The 14,448-nt window shown below is 37.1% G+C and overlaps 2 protein-coding genes across 3 annotated transcripts in view; one reads left to right on the forward strand and one right to left on the reverse strand.

Moving 5' to 3' along the window:
- Positions 1-14,448, forward strand: part of DCBLD2 (discoidin, CUB and LCCL domain containing 2) — a 92,115-nt gene that overhangs the window by 72,470 nt on the left and 5,197 nt on the right. For both annotated transcript variants that reach the window (XM_033211500.1, XM_033211499.1), the window contains exons 9-14: positions 384-508; positions 5,835-5,985; positions 6,749-6,835; positions 6,979-7,104; positions 10,037-10,130; positions 13,986-14,035. In XM_033211500.1, the coding sequence (XP_033067391.1) occupies positions 384-508; positions 5,835-5,985; positions 6,749-6,835; positions 6,979-7,104; positions 10,037-10,130; positions 13,986-14,035 (633 nt within the window). The remainder of the gene's footprint in view (positions 1-383; positions 509-5,834; positions 5,986-6,748; positions 6,836-6,978; positions 7,105-10,036; positions 10,131-13,985; positions 14,036-14,448) is intronic.
- ST3GAL6 (ST3 beta-galactoside alpha-2,3-sialyltransferase 6) overlaps positions 5,284-14,448 on the reverse strand; it is an 82,695-nt gene continuing 73,530 nt past the window's right edge. The window contains exons 12-13 of the transcript XR_004437137.1: positions 14,018-14,088; positions 5,284-5,386 (exon numbers count right to left, since the gene is read on the reverse strand). The gene's annotated coding sequence lies outside the window, so the exon portion shown is untranslated. The remainder of the gene's footprint in view (positions 5,387-14,017; positions 14,089-14,448) is intronic.

The raw sequence follows: 14,448 nt of genomic DNA on the forward strand, positions 1-14,448 counted from the left end.
TAATTGGTTGGGATTGGTTTAATTTTGTTAAAATATTTATTTTGTTTTGGTACTGTAAATAATACCAATACTCATCTTTAATCTGTTCATTCCCAGGAATCATCTTACCCAGTAGTCAAAATCTGTTTTACGACATTATAAACACAAAACACCAAAATAGAACAGTTCTTTACTTAATGCACACCCATAATTCTTCCTGTCTCTCCAAGGGAATAAGGCCAAGGATTTAGTAATTGTTATGATGAAAACGTGCACTTGGATATGGAAATGAGCCATAATTAGAAATGTCTGAGCTGTGCATTTCAAGTGTTTATACTTTGATGCTGAACAAACTTACAGAATCAGACCATGTGCATTAATGAAAGCAACTCTTCATTCCCCAGGCATTATAACCACTGGATCCACCATGGTGGAACACAATTACTATGTGTCTGCCTACAGAATCCTGTACAGTGATGATGGGCAGAAGTGGACTGTGTACAGAGAGCCTGGTGTGGAGCAAGATAAGGTAAAATGATTACCAAGGTATTTTTAAAAAACATTTTTAAAATGGGCGGTGGCCAAAAGTCACAGAGCTCTCCTGTATAAAAGAGATGTAGAAGTTAAGAACATCTTATACTACCCTCTTGCGGTTATTTTAGGTAGTGTTATTGGCCTTACTCTTCTGACTTGAGAAAATTCTCAGTGGTTCTAGGTTCCTTTTGGTGATTGTAATGGTGAGTACTTTTCTGATTTTTGTCATTGCATTTTTAATTAAATTGTTCAGACACTTTATTAAGAAAATCTAAAAGGGACCTCGTAATTTCTTTTTATGAAGCTTTTTACAATTCACCGGATGATGGAGAGCCTTTGTTCCCAGATTTCTACTCTGTAGGCAAGAGGTAAAAAAAAAAAGAATAAAGCTGAAAACCAACATGCATTAAATTATGGGATATTATAGACTTGAAAATTCATCTGAAGATCATCTCACCAACTTTCATCTGGGAAACTTCTGTTTTTTCTTCCATGAAGAATTGCTCTAGCATCTAATTCTAATTATGGAATCTTTGTTTTAGTTAGAACAAATTATGAAGATGTTGGAATGAGCCAGAAGAAATGATAAGGGGTGGGGAGCAGGCAAAGATGGATCTTATTCAGATGTGTAAACTTTTGATCTTTAAATGGAGGAGTCCTCGTGCCTAAGGAAGATAGATGTCTCCCATCAGTATCGAAACTATGGGGCTGGGCATGATGGCTCACTCCTGTAATCCCAGCACTTTGGGATTGCTTGAGCTCAGGAGTTTGAGACCAGCCTGGGCAACATGGCAACACCCTGTCTCCACTAAAAATACAGGAAATTAGCCAGGCATGGTGGCGCATGCCTGTAGTCCCCGCTTCTTGGGAGGCTGAGGTGGGAGAATCACGTGAACTCAGGAGGTTGAGGCTGCAGTGAGCTGTGATCACTCCATTGCAATCCAGTCTGGGTGACAGAGGGAGACTGTCTCAAAGTGGAAAAAAAGAACTGAAACGATGACATTTTTTCAAACTTTCCTGAGTTTGATTTTGATTATATATTTTTATTTTTTATCATGTATGATTTGCTAAAAAGTCTTCCATTACTACTTTTCTCATCTCTCTGTTCAAAAACCTCCAGGGGCTCATTATCTTTCATATGCATCTTAACTCCTTGCTTTTATTCAAGGCCTCTTTCTTCTCTTCTCCTTGGCGTCACATGAACTTCATCTTTGGTGAGCCTCTCCCTGTTACAATAACAATACCATCTGCATACGTATCTTCTACTTCATGCCCCTGAACTTGACTGCTCTTTATTCCTACCATGTCCATATTTATTTGTATCACATTTATTGTGCTTGTGGAATATAGCTAAATTTTTGGCATTTTTAAGAATTGTTCAGGCTTATACTATAAAAACTTCTAACAACATTAAATGATATTTCTGAAAAAGATTCTTTGTTGCATTCATTTTTGAAAGGTAATTTCTCTAAGTGTAGAAATCTGGGTTGGCCAGTGGTTTTTTTGTTTTTGTTTTTTCCTTTCAATAATTGAAATACGTTGTCTGCTGTTTGCTGGCTTGCATTGTTTTTGACAAGAATTCTGCTATTATCTCTGTTCCTCAATATGTGATTCATCTTTTTTTCTGTGGCTCCTTTTAAGGTTTTCTTTTCATCATTTGTTTTAAGCAGTTTGATTGATGTGGCTTTGTAATATTTCTCTTCCTTTTTTTTTTTTTGCTTGGGGTTCTTTGAGCTTTTTGGATATGTAGGTTATGATTTGTATCAAATTTAGAAATTTGTAGTTCTTTTTTTTTTTTCAAATATTTCCCTTCCCTAATTCTATGAATATTATGACCCTTAAAGGTATCTCACCATTCACCAATGCTCCGTTCTTTATTTTTTTCAGTCTTTTTCTCTTTGTGTTTTAGTTTGAAAGTTTTCTGTTTTGTCTTCAAGTTCACTCATCTATTCTTCTGAATTGTCTAATCTGTTAATCCCATCCAATGTCTTTTTATGTCTGATACTGTACTTTTCACCTCTAGATGTTCAGTTTGGAGGTTTTAAGATGTCTCCAATGTGTCTATGCTTTTCTCTATCTCTGGAACATGGAGCATATATAATAGCTCTTTTAATATCCTCATCTGCTGATGTTATCCTATGTCATATATGGGTCTTTTTATATTGATTGATATTATGGATCATATTTTACCTGCCTGAATTTTTTTTATTGGATGCCAGACATTGTGTTACATTGTTTGGTACTGGGTTTTTTTGTTATTATTACTCCCTTAAATATTTTTGAGCTTTATTCTGGGATGTAATTAAGCTACTGGAAACAATGTGATTTTTTCAAGGCTTGCTTTTAAACTTCATTAGGCAGGACCTGGACAGCCTTTAGTTTTCTCACTTTTCTCCACCACTGAGACAATACTGTTCTAAGTACTCACTGCAGTGTCCCATGTATTATGAGGTTTCTCTGTTCTACCTGTTGGCAGTGTAAGGAATACCCAGACCTAGGGAGCTCTGAGACTTGTCCTGCTGACTTCTTCCAGTGTTTCTTTTACTGGCCATAGCTCATTTCTTTACACACAGCTGAAGATTTAAGGGAAAACTCCTTATACATCCTAGAAGTGCCTCTCTTTCACACACACACTCTATCTTTATAGTTCTCTTCTCTCCTAATCTCTGCCTACAAATTCTAGCTACCTTGTTGGCCTCCCACTCTCAGCTCTGTCTCCGCAACTCAGTGAGAACGGCAGGCTCTGTTAGGGATCTCTCCCTGCATTGTGGCCTGGAAACTCTCTACAGACAGTACTGGGACAATAAATAGCAGGCCTCACCTTATTTGTTTCCCTTCTCTCGGTCATGATTGCCCGAGGCAGCCTGTTGTCCACAGTCTGAGAACCATTGTTTCATATATATTAGCCCGTTTCTCAGGTATGTTTAGGGCGGAACGGTAAGTCTAGTCCTTTACTCTCACGGTCAGAAATGCAAGTCCTCACATTGGATTGTATGAATTAACAGACTTTTCCCACTCATCTAAGTCCATTTGCTCCCTCATCACCTTCAACTCAAGGGTAATTGGTGTATTCATTTTACCCTTTTCTGAGCCTGCACATGTGCATGAGCACACAGAGACTGCATTTGGTTTTGTTTTCAGAAAATGGGATTAGTATATATACAATTTGTTTTCATAATATGTCACTTTCTAACATTATACCATATTTATGTATAGTAATCAATAAAATTTCAGTTTCTTGAGGGTGGGAACTGTAGCATCCATATCCATTTTCTCTTCATAACACCTCACATACTTCCCTGTGCATGCACATTCTCAGTAAATGCTCATAGGTTGACGATAGCAAATCTTTTTTACTCAGTTTTTATAAAACCGAGACAGCAATATAGGGGAAGATCTTAAAGATAGTTTTTATGTGTTAAAGTAATAATTTGTTGTCACCCCTGTTCCACCAATATAGTAAGAATGAAAATAATTACCTTTCATTTTATTTCAGAGTAATATCTGAGGAAATCACGGGAGCTCACTAGCATGGAAGCTATTATAACTGCAAAACAAACTTTTTAGGAAATGAAGGATATTAACACATTTTTCAAGATGTATAGTCTAATGCCAAGTGAATTAGCCAAAAAGAGATAGAGCCACAATACTTGGAAATAACTTGATTGAGAAGTTAAACATTTACTTAATCTCACCTTAGCTGATTAAAAAAAAAATCACTTTGATTTTAGGCAATATATTTATTAATTATTAATTAGACTTATTAATTAATGGTCTTTAGAAACTACCTAGTTGATCTGACCAAGAGAACAAACAGAGCTCTTTTTAGCTTATTGGAGGCTATACTTAAGTCAGAAGACCCAGAGTCAAGTTGCTGCCCTGTCATTGACTAGCTGTGCAATCCACTTACAGATTCCTGTGCCCTCCTATTTCATAGGGTTGTCTGAATTAGTTGCATTGAAATGTTTTATAAATAATTAAGTGCTGGTCCATTATAAGATACTATCATGATTTGCTTGAAGTAGAATGAGACTCATCTAAACTCATATTTTTACCTAGGGATTATTTTTATAATGCATTTGTTGCTATATAGTTACAATCATTAAATTAGTCACAGGTCAAGCGTGGTAGCTCACACCTGTAATTCCAGCACTTTGGGGGAGGTCTAGGCGTGAGTATTGCTTGAGGGCAGGAGTTTGAGACCAGCCTGAACAACATAGCAAGACCCCTTTCTACAAAAATAAAAGGTCACCAGGTGCAGTGGCTCACTCCTGTAATCCCAGCACTTTGGGAGGCTGAGGCAGGTGGATCCCTTGAGGTCAACATGGTGAAACCCTGTCTCTACTAAAAATACAAAAATTAGCTGGGCGTGTTGGTGCACACCTGTAACCCCAGCTACTCAGGAGACTGAGGCAGGAGAGTTGCTTGAACTTGGGAGGAAGAGGTTGCAGTGAGCCAAGATCGCGCCACTGCACTGTAGCCTAGACAACAAAGCAAGACCTCTTCTCTGAATAAATAAATAAATAAATAAATAAATATTGCCACACATGTTGGCATATGCCTGTGTAGTCCTAGCTACTCAGGAGGCTGAGGTGGGAGGATCGTTTGAGCCCAGGAATTCTAGGCTGTATTGCACTATGATCCTGCCAATGCATTCCTTGGATGACAGAGCAAGACTCTAGCTCTAAAAAAATTAGTAATTTAAGCATAAAATAGCATTTCAAAGTCACTTCTAGTTTAAATAGCAGCATGGAATGAAAACCAGGATTATAATAGGAGAGCTGTCTTTATGCAGTTTATCCAGTAGGTGGAGGTATGTACCTGTTATATGTTTGTTAGTATATGTTCCTTAGTATATGTTCACCTTTTCAACCTGTTGAGAGAAAAATTGTGAAAAGTACACAAGCAAAATATTTCCCCTAAGACCTGGCATGATCAATTTTGTTTTACTTTAAAAATTAATATATTTAAATAGTTGCTTATTCCACACAACTAGAGTTACTGCTTTATTAATAGGATAAATTGTCTCACTGGATTTGAAACCTTTTACCCAAATGCCAAGTTAGCCCTGTTGTTAAGTTCTTAAATCATCTTAAAATCATTTCTATATTATTTTCTTTTATAAACTTTTGATAAAAATGTGCGGCATCTTAATAGTTTTCCAAATTGTGATTATTTTCTTAAAAATTAATCCTTATTGTCATACTTTACAGATGTAATTTAAGGCCTAGAGCAAAGAACAAAAACATGTTTAAGTGGAGAAATTTAGCCCTAACCGCTGTTGATTTAAAGTACCAATTTTTTTGTTGCTTTTTTTAAAGGTATTTCAAGGAAACAAAGATTATCACCAGGATGTGCGTAATAACTTTTTGCCACCAATTATTGCACGTTTTATTAGAGTGAATCCTACCCAATGGCAGCAGAAAATTGCCATGAAAATGGAGCTGCTCGGATGTCAGTTTATTCCGAAAGGTAAAGAGATGGTGTGTTTAAGATATGTTACTTTTACTGGATTGCCAATTTAAAATGACTTTGCTGTTCTCAGAGAGAATAATTAATAATGTGAGTGTTTTTCTGGTTAAACTCTAATTACAATATCTTCTTAAAGGGATTTTAAAAAAATAAATGGTTACCATATTAAAAAGTTACTTATCAGAATGATTTCCAAAATTATAAGTGGAAGAAGAAATAGCATAATTCATGAGATAATGTAAATGAGATCACTTTCCAAATTTAGTCTCAATCGTAATAATTTTAAATCAGGTCTCATGTACTATAATATTTGTTTAACATAAGCATGAAAGATTGTAACAATACATTTAAAGCAAGAATAATTTATGTCAATATTACACATTTTAATATACTGTTTACTGTTGTACCCCCAAAGGCTACCACAGTGCCTGACACATCGTTGACCTCCATAAATAATTATTAAATGAATTGAATAAAGTGGATGACTTCTTTATAGCTTTAGCATTCAACATCACTTTCCACCCCATTATTCTCCTTCCTAAGATTATTTTCAGATGATTTAGTTATTTAAAAACTGAGAAATCATGGCATATTTGTGCATTTATTGCAGAGTATAATGTTTATCCTTCCAATATATTTCTCGCTGAGAGTTAAAATTATTCTGCAGAATTAAATAGAAAATATTGAAGACATTGAACATTACTTCTTTTAACTATGATTTTTAAAAACAAAATGTTTAAATTTTCCTAAACCATTTTTCAAGGTCGTCCTCCAAAACTTACTCAACCTCCACCTCCTCGGAACAGCAATGACCTCAGAAACACTACAACCCCTCCAAAAATAGCCAAAGGTATGCCTGTTTTTAATGGGAGAATTTGATATTCCTTGGATTTATTGTGCAACTTTCCAAAAATATATTAAAAGCATTATCAAATAAGTTTATGTTAATCAAGTTGGTACAGATTAAAAAGAGCTTTTAAAACTTTTTTAAAGGTCGTGCCCCAAAATTTACGCAACCACTACAACCTCGCAGTAGCATTGAATTTCCTGCACAGACAGAACAAACAACTGCCAGTCCTGATATCAAAAATACCACCGTAACTCCAAATGTAACCAAAGGTATGCAAACATGAAAATGAACACCTAGTACATAGGGTATTGTTTTGTTTTTAACTAAAGTTTTCACGGGCATTTTTAAACCGTCAGTTTCTTTTCTTCCAACTATAGTTTTTAAGTATAGCAAAAAAAAAAAAAGTGATTTTCTTTCATTGGAAAAGACTGCATTGATCTAAGTTAGTCTCTGCTGCCGTGTAGAATTGCTCTTTAAATATTTAGAGGAGGCCACTGTGTTGCAGGCTTCGTCTTGTGATCTATTTTTCCTTACAGCTAAACATGTTGACTCTCAGGCTTAGAAATACAGTATTTTCTAGAAATAACTGAAATCATAGCAGGAAACAAACGTGTTTCCCTTGATAATATATTAATTTGATGGATAGGGTACTTGATGGCAACAAGGGAAAAATAAAAACAGAATTTTAGTGGAAACTAATTGTTAAAAAATACTCTGAGTTAACATATTCATTAAAAAAAAAACTTTGGTCTCTTTTTAAGTGTTTGCAATTATATTTTTTAAGATTATAAATACAAATTTATTAGAAGTTACTTTCAAGTTTTGTTATCAGTGATAAATAAGGTCTCAAATTATATAAAACATAGTCTTACTAGTTGTTGAAAAACAAAATTTCAATTGAATTCAAAAAAGTGTCAGTGTCATAGTAGACTAAGTATTAGGGTTTCAGCTTACTCGGTTTCAGGAAAGTGCAGAGAGAGAAAGCAATTCATTCAGAGTAATTTATGCCACCTAGAACTTCAGTCATTCTCATTTTTTGAAAGTTTGCCTGGATTCACATAATTTTCTCTGACTTGCCCAATGAGAGAATCAAGAGTTCCCAGAGGCAGGAGATCCTCAGCATCTTTTAGCTGCTTACCAGTTGTCAGAAGGCATGTACTTAGGCAGAATCCCAGACCACATGCCTGAACGGAGATCAGTCACTGAAAAGTGTTGCTCATCTTAAAATCTGATTGCATCTTAGAACCTCAAGGCTAAAAGAGTCCTTAAATAATTTCCTTCCGGAATTAGGATCCCTGTATGCCCAAAAAGAATTAACAAAGAATGAGCTGGTCTTCTCAGAGACCTCCTGTCTCTTTTTTGGGGGGATGGTAGTATATGAACTTATTTTTTGAACCTAAGAAGATGTTTTAAAGCCTCTGATTAAATCACACAGCATCCATCTAAACTTGAGTGTCCTCTCTAGTCTCACAAATCTTACGGAAAAAGCACATTTACTGTTGTGAATTCTGAGTACTTTCTAGTCTAAGTCATTATTTCTGTTTACACACTTCTCCATTTTTACAGCTAGGCTGAGAGTGATTTCATGGAAAAGATGATGTCATGGTCAGATTTGTGCCTCTGTAGCTTCCAGGTCCTCCCTCAGTGGGGCCCGTGGCACCAGCTGGTTGTCCTTCTGAAAGGTTGTAGTAGCTTCTGTCTCTTCTCAACTGTAGCTGTTTTAAATATTCCCCTTATTTTCAAACCCTTCACCCAGATATCTTCACCCACTCTCAGTTACTGCTCCAACTTCACAGAGAAAGTAGGGAGTTTCCTTCCAGTGAAACTCCCTTTTTGTGGTGCCTACAAACCTATCTGTAGCCTCTGTTCACTGCAGTGAAAAGGGGGCTTCTTTATGTTGCACAAGGCTGATTATATCACCTGTGCCCTGGTTCGCCTCCATCCACCTCTCAGGGACCTGATCTTACTGATTATCCTCTCCCTCTCCTATATCTTCAGCCTGTCTCTCTTTTGAATACAGTTGTTTTAAGGAATAAAGAAGATGCTGCAGATTAGACTCATTGCAGTGTCCAACTCTGAGCCCCCAGTAAATATCAGCAGGTGCTGCTATTGTCATCTTCATGGCAAGTAGGGGGTTGAGGGACAAAGGAATAAACTAATATCCCAAATGACCTTAGGCAGATCATTTTCTATATCTGGGCCCAGAATTCCTTATCTCTGTAGTGAAATTAGGGGATTAAATTATCCTGAAATCTCTCCTAGTTCCAGCATGTGCTGGCTTCTGACCTGTTCACACACACATTTCCAATTGACTTTCTTAACACCAGGTTGTTACCTTCCCATATATATATGAATGCTTTGCCATTATGATGTAACATCATTTCAATTGCTGGATTATTTTCTCTTGTAAGGAGGATACCATGATTTATTCCCTCTCATTTTTGGGCATTTGGATTATTTCCAATTTTTCACCCTTATGCAGAAACAGGGAGAACGTCTTTAAGGATACATCTTTTTTTAGTTTCTGAGAGTAAATTCTAGGCATGGAATTGCCAATAGATCTTTGTGCATATTGCCCAAAAATGCCAATCAGTGAGATAGTATCACTTTATATTTCCATTAAAAAACACCTGTTTCCCAGTAGCCTCTTCATCAATTCGTTGTTGTTTTAAATATTTGCCACATTGATTAGCAAAAGTAGTATTTTGTTCTTGTTTTAACTTTTTTTGTGTTGGTTGTGTAACTTATATTTCTTTGATTACTAGTGAGGCTAACATATGTAATGGTTACTTGTATTTTTTAATGTACTGCTAGTTAATCTCTACTGATTTTTCTCTTAAATGTTTGGATTTGATTTGTAATGCCCTACATTATAATAATTATTTACAGTAACTCTTCACATATGTAGAAAATATATTTTCCCAATTTTTCATTTGTCTTTCAATTTTATTTTAGTGATTTAAAAACTTAGGAAAATTTCAAATCTATACACAGATGGAATGAATAGTGTAACAAGCATTTGTATATCTGCAAAAACTGTATTCTGCAGTTACCACCAGCCCAGTCTTGACAAATAATGTTTATGGTATTTCTGTGAGGTAGAAAAATGTTGAAAGATGATGTGGTTAATTTTCCCTAGTGATTTCTGCCTTTGGTGTTAATATGGCTTTTGTTTGTCTGTTTTTGTCTTTGTAACTTCAGATGTAGCACTGGCCGCAGTTCTTGTCCCTGTGCTGGTCATGGTCCTCACTACTCTCATTCTCATATTAGTGTGTGCCTGGCACTGGAGAAACAGGTTAGTACATAACTAGTTCACCTGAGCCCAAAACCACCAAATGTGAAGTAGAAGCTAAATATAGAATATGAACTACATACAGTGTTTACCTGTTTGAGAGTAAGAGTTAAGGTAGTTATTAGAATGAAAATTTCATGCTTCTCCTTTATTCCCATTAAAAATAAGTAAGTTCAGTTCCACAATCAGTTACTAAGTACCTTTTTTGTATCAAGTTCTGCATTATACACTGGGATATGTACATTAATAGGAACAATTTCTGACCATGATAGTTACATTTGCTTAAAGAATGAGACACAATTCCTTTCTCTGAAGTGTTTAGCAGAGGTGACTAACAAGAAACTATGTCATGTGGTTTGATGAGTTATTTATGTTTTACTGAGGAGAACCATGAGAATTAACTGAAATTTTTTCTTCAGAAAAGGGGAATCCTCAAGTTTGACTTGCTTTGCCTTAAAGGAATTGTAGTTGGCTAGGTAGAGGAAGGTAGATGTCTTTGTTTGGGCTGCTATAAGAAAATACCATAACCTGGGTGACTTATAAATAATAGAATTGATTTCTCACAATTCTGGAGGCTGAGAAGTCCAAGATCAAAACACTGCAGACGCAGTGACCAGTGAGGGCCTGCCTTCTGGCTCATTCGTCGACAGTGCCTTCTTGCCCAATCCTCACATGGTGGAAGGGATCAACAGGCTCTCTCAGGCCTCTCCTGTAAGGGCACTAATCCCATTCATCGAGGACTCTCCCTTCATGACCTAATCACTTACCAAAGCCCTACTTTCTAATACCATCACTTTGAGGATTAGGATTTCAACATATGAATTTTGGAGAGATGCATATATTCAGACCATAGTAGTACAGAATGGCCCAAACTGAGCGAATTGTTTGAGTGAAGGCACAGAGATACAGAATGTAGGCAAAATAGTGAGTCATCGCATGTACATGTGGCATGGGAGGGTCCTAAGAAGTAACCATAGAGGTGCAGTCTGGGCCTGGATCAGGAAAGGCTTTTCTGGAAGAGAGAAATTTAGATTTTATTCTATGGATGGAAAGTCATTGAGTGTTAAGCAAAGAGGTGATATTGTCAGATGATCATACAAAGATGGTGGCAGTTTTGAAGGTAGATTGAAGAGGAGGGAGGCTGAGAGACTTAGCAAGATGAGTTAGGAAACCGCTTAGGGCGGGCAGGCACATAACATGCTGATTCTAGGAAAGGGAGAAGAGTTGAAGAGGAGATGTTTCCCAGTAGCATTGACAGGATGCATGACTAGTTGCCTAGTAAGGAAGAAGTGATACAGGAGGAATCTGAGGTTTCTGGCTTGTGCACTTAGACCAGTCATGAGTTGAGATAACAGAGCAGGAGAGACAGGTTTGGTGGAGAATGAGAATGACTTCATATGTTCAGCCATTCAACAAATATTTGAATACTTGACTCTTACCCTGTCCCAAGTATTGAGCCATGTGCTGGGTATTCCAGTGATGAACGCCAAAGCTTACAGATTAGGAACAGATGCAACGCAAAAAAAAACTCCCAGCTGTAACACCAGCCATAGAATATATGCCATGGGAGGAAGCTGGCGGATCCCACCTTCATGAGCAGGCTGTCTGAGCAGAGACACAGTGCGTTAGTATGAGAACAGTAGGGAAAGGAAAGAGCTTTAGGAAATGCCAAAGAGGAGAGAGCAGGATGCATTTAAGGAACTTAGCAACAGCAGTGATAATAGTGATGAGGCCCGCAGCAGCAGTAGCTAATTTTTATAGAAAATTGAATGCTAATCTTAAACACTATTCTACATAATTATTCTAAATACATGTATTAATTCATTTAATCCTCAAAACAATCTATGAAGCAGGTACTATAATTCCCATTTTACAGGAGAAAATGAGACACAACATAAAGAACTTGCCCAAGGTCCCTCGGCTGTTACATAGCAGAGTGTATGTAATATACTGTGTATTGTTTCTGCCATATTTGTGGTGTGTATAGGAGGGCATCCAGAATGAATTTCCACATACTAAAAACAACACAGAAACATAGCAGAGTTTTAGACCAGGCTTGAGAGATCGTGCTCTTACCCACTGCTGCTCTGAACACATAATAAATAAAGTATAACCCACTGTTAGTAAAGCACGGGGTGAGGGGGACTGAGGAGTGCTGCTGTTGAGGGGGCAATAGGCAGGCAGAGCCTGAGGTCAGTTTGGGATAGTGGGGAGGACTGAGGAGTGCTGCTGTTGAGGGGGCAGTAGGCAGGCAGAGCCTGAGGTCAGTTTGGCATAGAGTTGAAAGGACCCTGTGGACATCTAGACTCCTGAGGCAATTCGACCACACACCTGGCGTTAAGGACACAAGATCTGAGCTGGAGAATTGAAGTTACTGTTAGGAATGTAGTCGAAATCACTGATGAGTGGCTTTATGACAAGGAGTAAAGGAGCAGATGCCATTGATGTGCTGTGGAAAATAGGGAGGAGGAGAATGATAATAAAAACAGCTGCAGCTTATTGAATCCAGAGCTCATTCTAAGCACTTTATATGTAATGAATACGTAACCCGAAGCTTTGTCACTTGAGATTAAGTATATAAAATCCTTTATAGTACAACCTATGGCTAATATTCATGCCCTAAATGTGTTATCCTAGCCATATAGGGCATCTAACTTCTATTTAGAAAGATGATTTATTTATTTTTTGTTTCTAAATCATACGATGATTAGAGCATTTTCAGGGAGAAAGGTGTTTAATCAGTATATTTTATTTTCCATTCAAGTTTTTCATTAACATCTTCAACACTTACTATCTTTTCCACAAATTTTATACTGCACTTTGAAATAATGAAGTAAGTATAGCTACACTTTAAAATGAAGATGCGTTTAGTATCAAAAATACAGTCTTATACTGGAGAATGTTTCCTAGTAGGAAAAGCACATGGCTTGGGCTTTTTATGAAAACCACATTTGTGAGCTTGAGCAGTTCGCATAGCCACCGTGTCCTCATCTGTAGACTAGAATAGTATCTGCTTTCTCCTTAGCTTGCACAGACTAATTTGAATTAGATTTACACCCTTGAATCAGAAAATGTTACTCATTTGCTTGGTTTTTCTTTCTAAAGGGCACTCGGTGAATACTAGTTCTTAATGGAGGGAAATTTTTCCTGGGGAGGAGAAGTTACAATTCTGAGAGGTGGACTGGGGAGAATCTTCTTTGATGCATACGTGACTCTCGTTTCCCCTAAGAGAATTTCAGTGCCTCCCACGCCTGGAGAGTCATGTTCTCTTCCCTCTGCACTTGTCACTGTTAGTGGGAGCATTGACTTATCCTGGGATGGTTGGAGGAATCAGATCTATGCAATTAAGGGTATGAGACCCTTTAAACTTCTCTAGGGAAAAAGACTGTAGAAGAAAAGAAGTTGGAGAAAAAAAATGCAGAATAGAAAATCAGAAGATGGGTTTTTTAGATCTGTGAATTTTATGACTCAGTTGATTTTTGATATCTTTATTTGAAATCAAAACAGACAGCATAATTTACCTATAATAACTCACATATCAGAGGTGATTCTTTGATTTGATTCAGTCTTTTCATCGACAGACTTCGCATTTTTACATTTCTTTTATCCCTTTTGAGTGGGTAATAGGTAGGTAACAAGGTAGCTATGGCAAAAGATGGTTGTTTACTGAGAGTCCAGGATTTATAAACCTCAGCATAGCAACTTTGAAAGTCAGATGAAATAGAGGACTCCCTTGGGTAGATCAGCAAACAGAGAAATGTACTCTAGACTAATTATTAACTTTGGTGTTTGTTCTGTAGTTTCATAAATGTCTTACCAGTGAATTTACTCTATTTGCTAACTTCTGTATTTTTCCAGAAAGAAAAAAACTGAAGGCACCTATGACTTACCTTACTGGGACCGGGCAGGTAACTCACATGGTCTTTGCATCTCATTTGCATCAGAGGGATGTCCCTCCCCTACAGGGGGCAGTAGTGAAAAAAGAGAGTCATTCTCAGGCCCAGGTGAACTCCCGACACTGTTAGAACAAGGGCATTACTCTTCAGTTCTCACCATTTTTACTCTTCTGCAAAATCTCTTGTAGTTCGTAAGTAATGAAGTGAAAAGTACACATTTCTTATAACAAGCTTTGTTCTTTTTCTTCTGAAAAACTTGCGTAGTTTTTCCTGCGTATCTGTTTCTCAAGAGGGAGACTGGCTTTCTGTGGCCCATGTGAACCCTGAGTAAGAAACAAAGGACCGTGGTCTTCAGGACCCAGTGTGTGTTTGTTCTCTGCCATGGTTATTCACCAAGTGGAGTCCAGCAGTTGAGGAATTGGGAG

This window comes from Trachypithecus francoisi, unplaced genomic scaffold, assembly GCF_009764315.1.
Source record: "Trachypithecus francoisi isolate TF-2019V2 unplaced genomic scaffold, Tfra_2.0 Lachesis_group0, whole genome shotgun sequence".
NCBI classification, from domain to species: Eukaryota; Metazoa; Chordata; class Mammalia; order Primates; family Cercopithecidae; genus Trachypithecus; species Trachypithecus francoisi.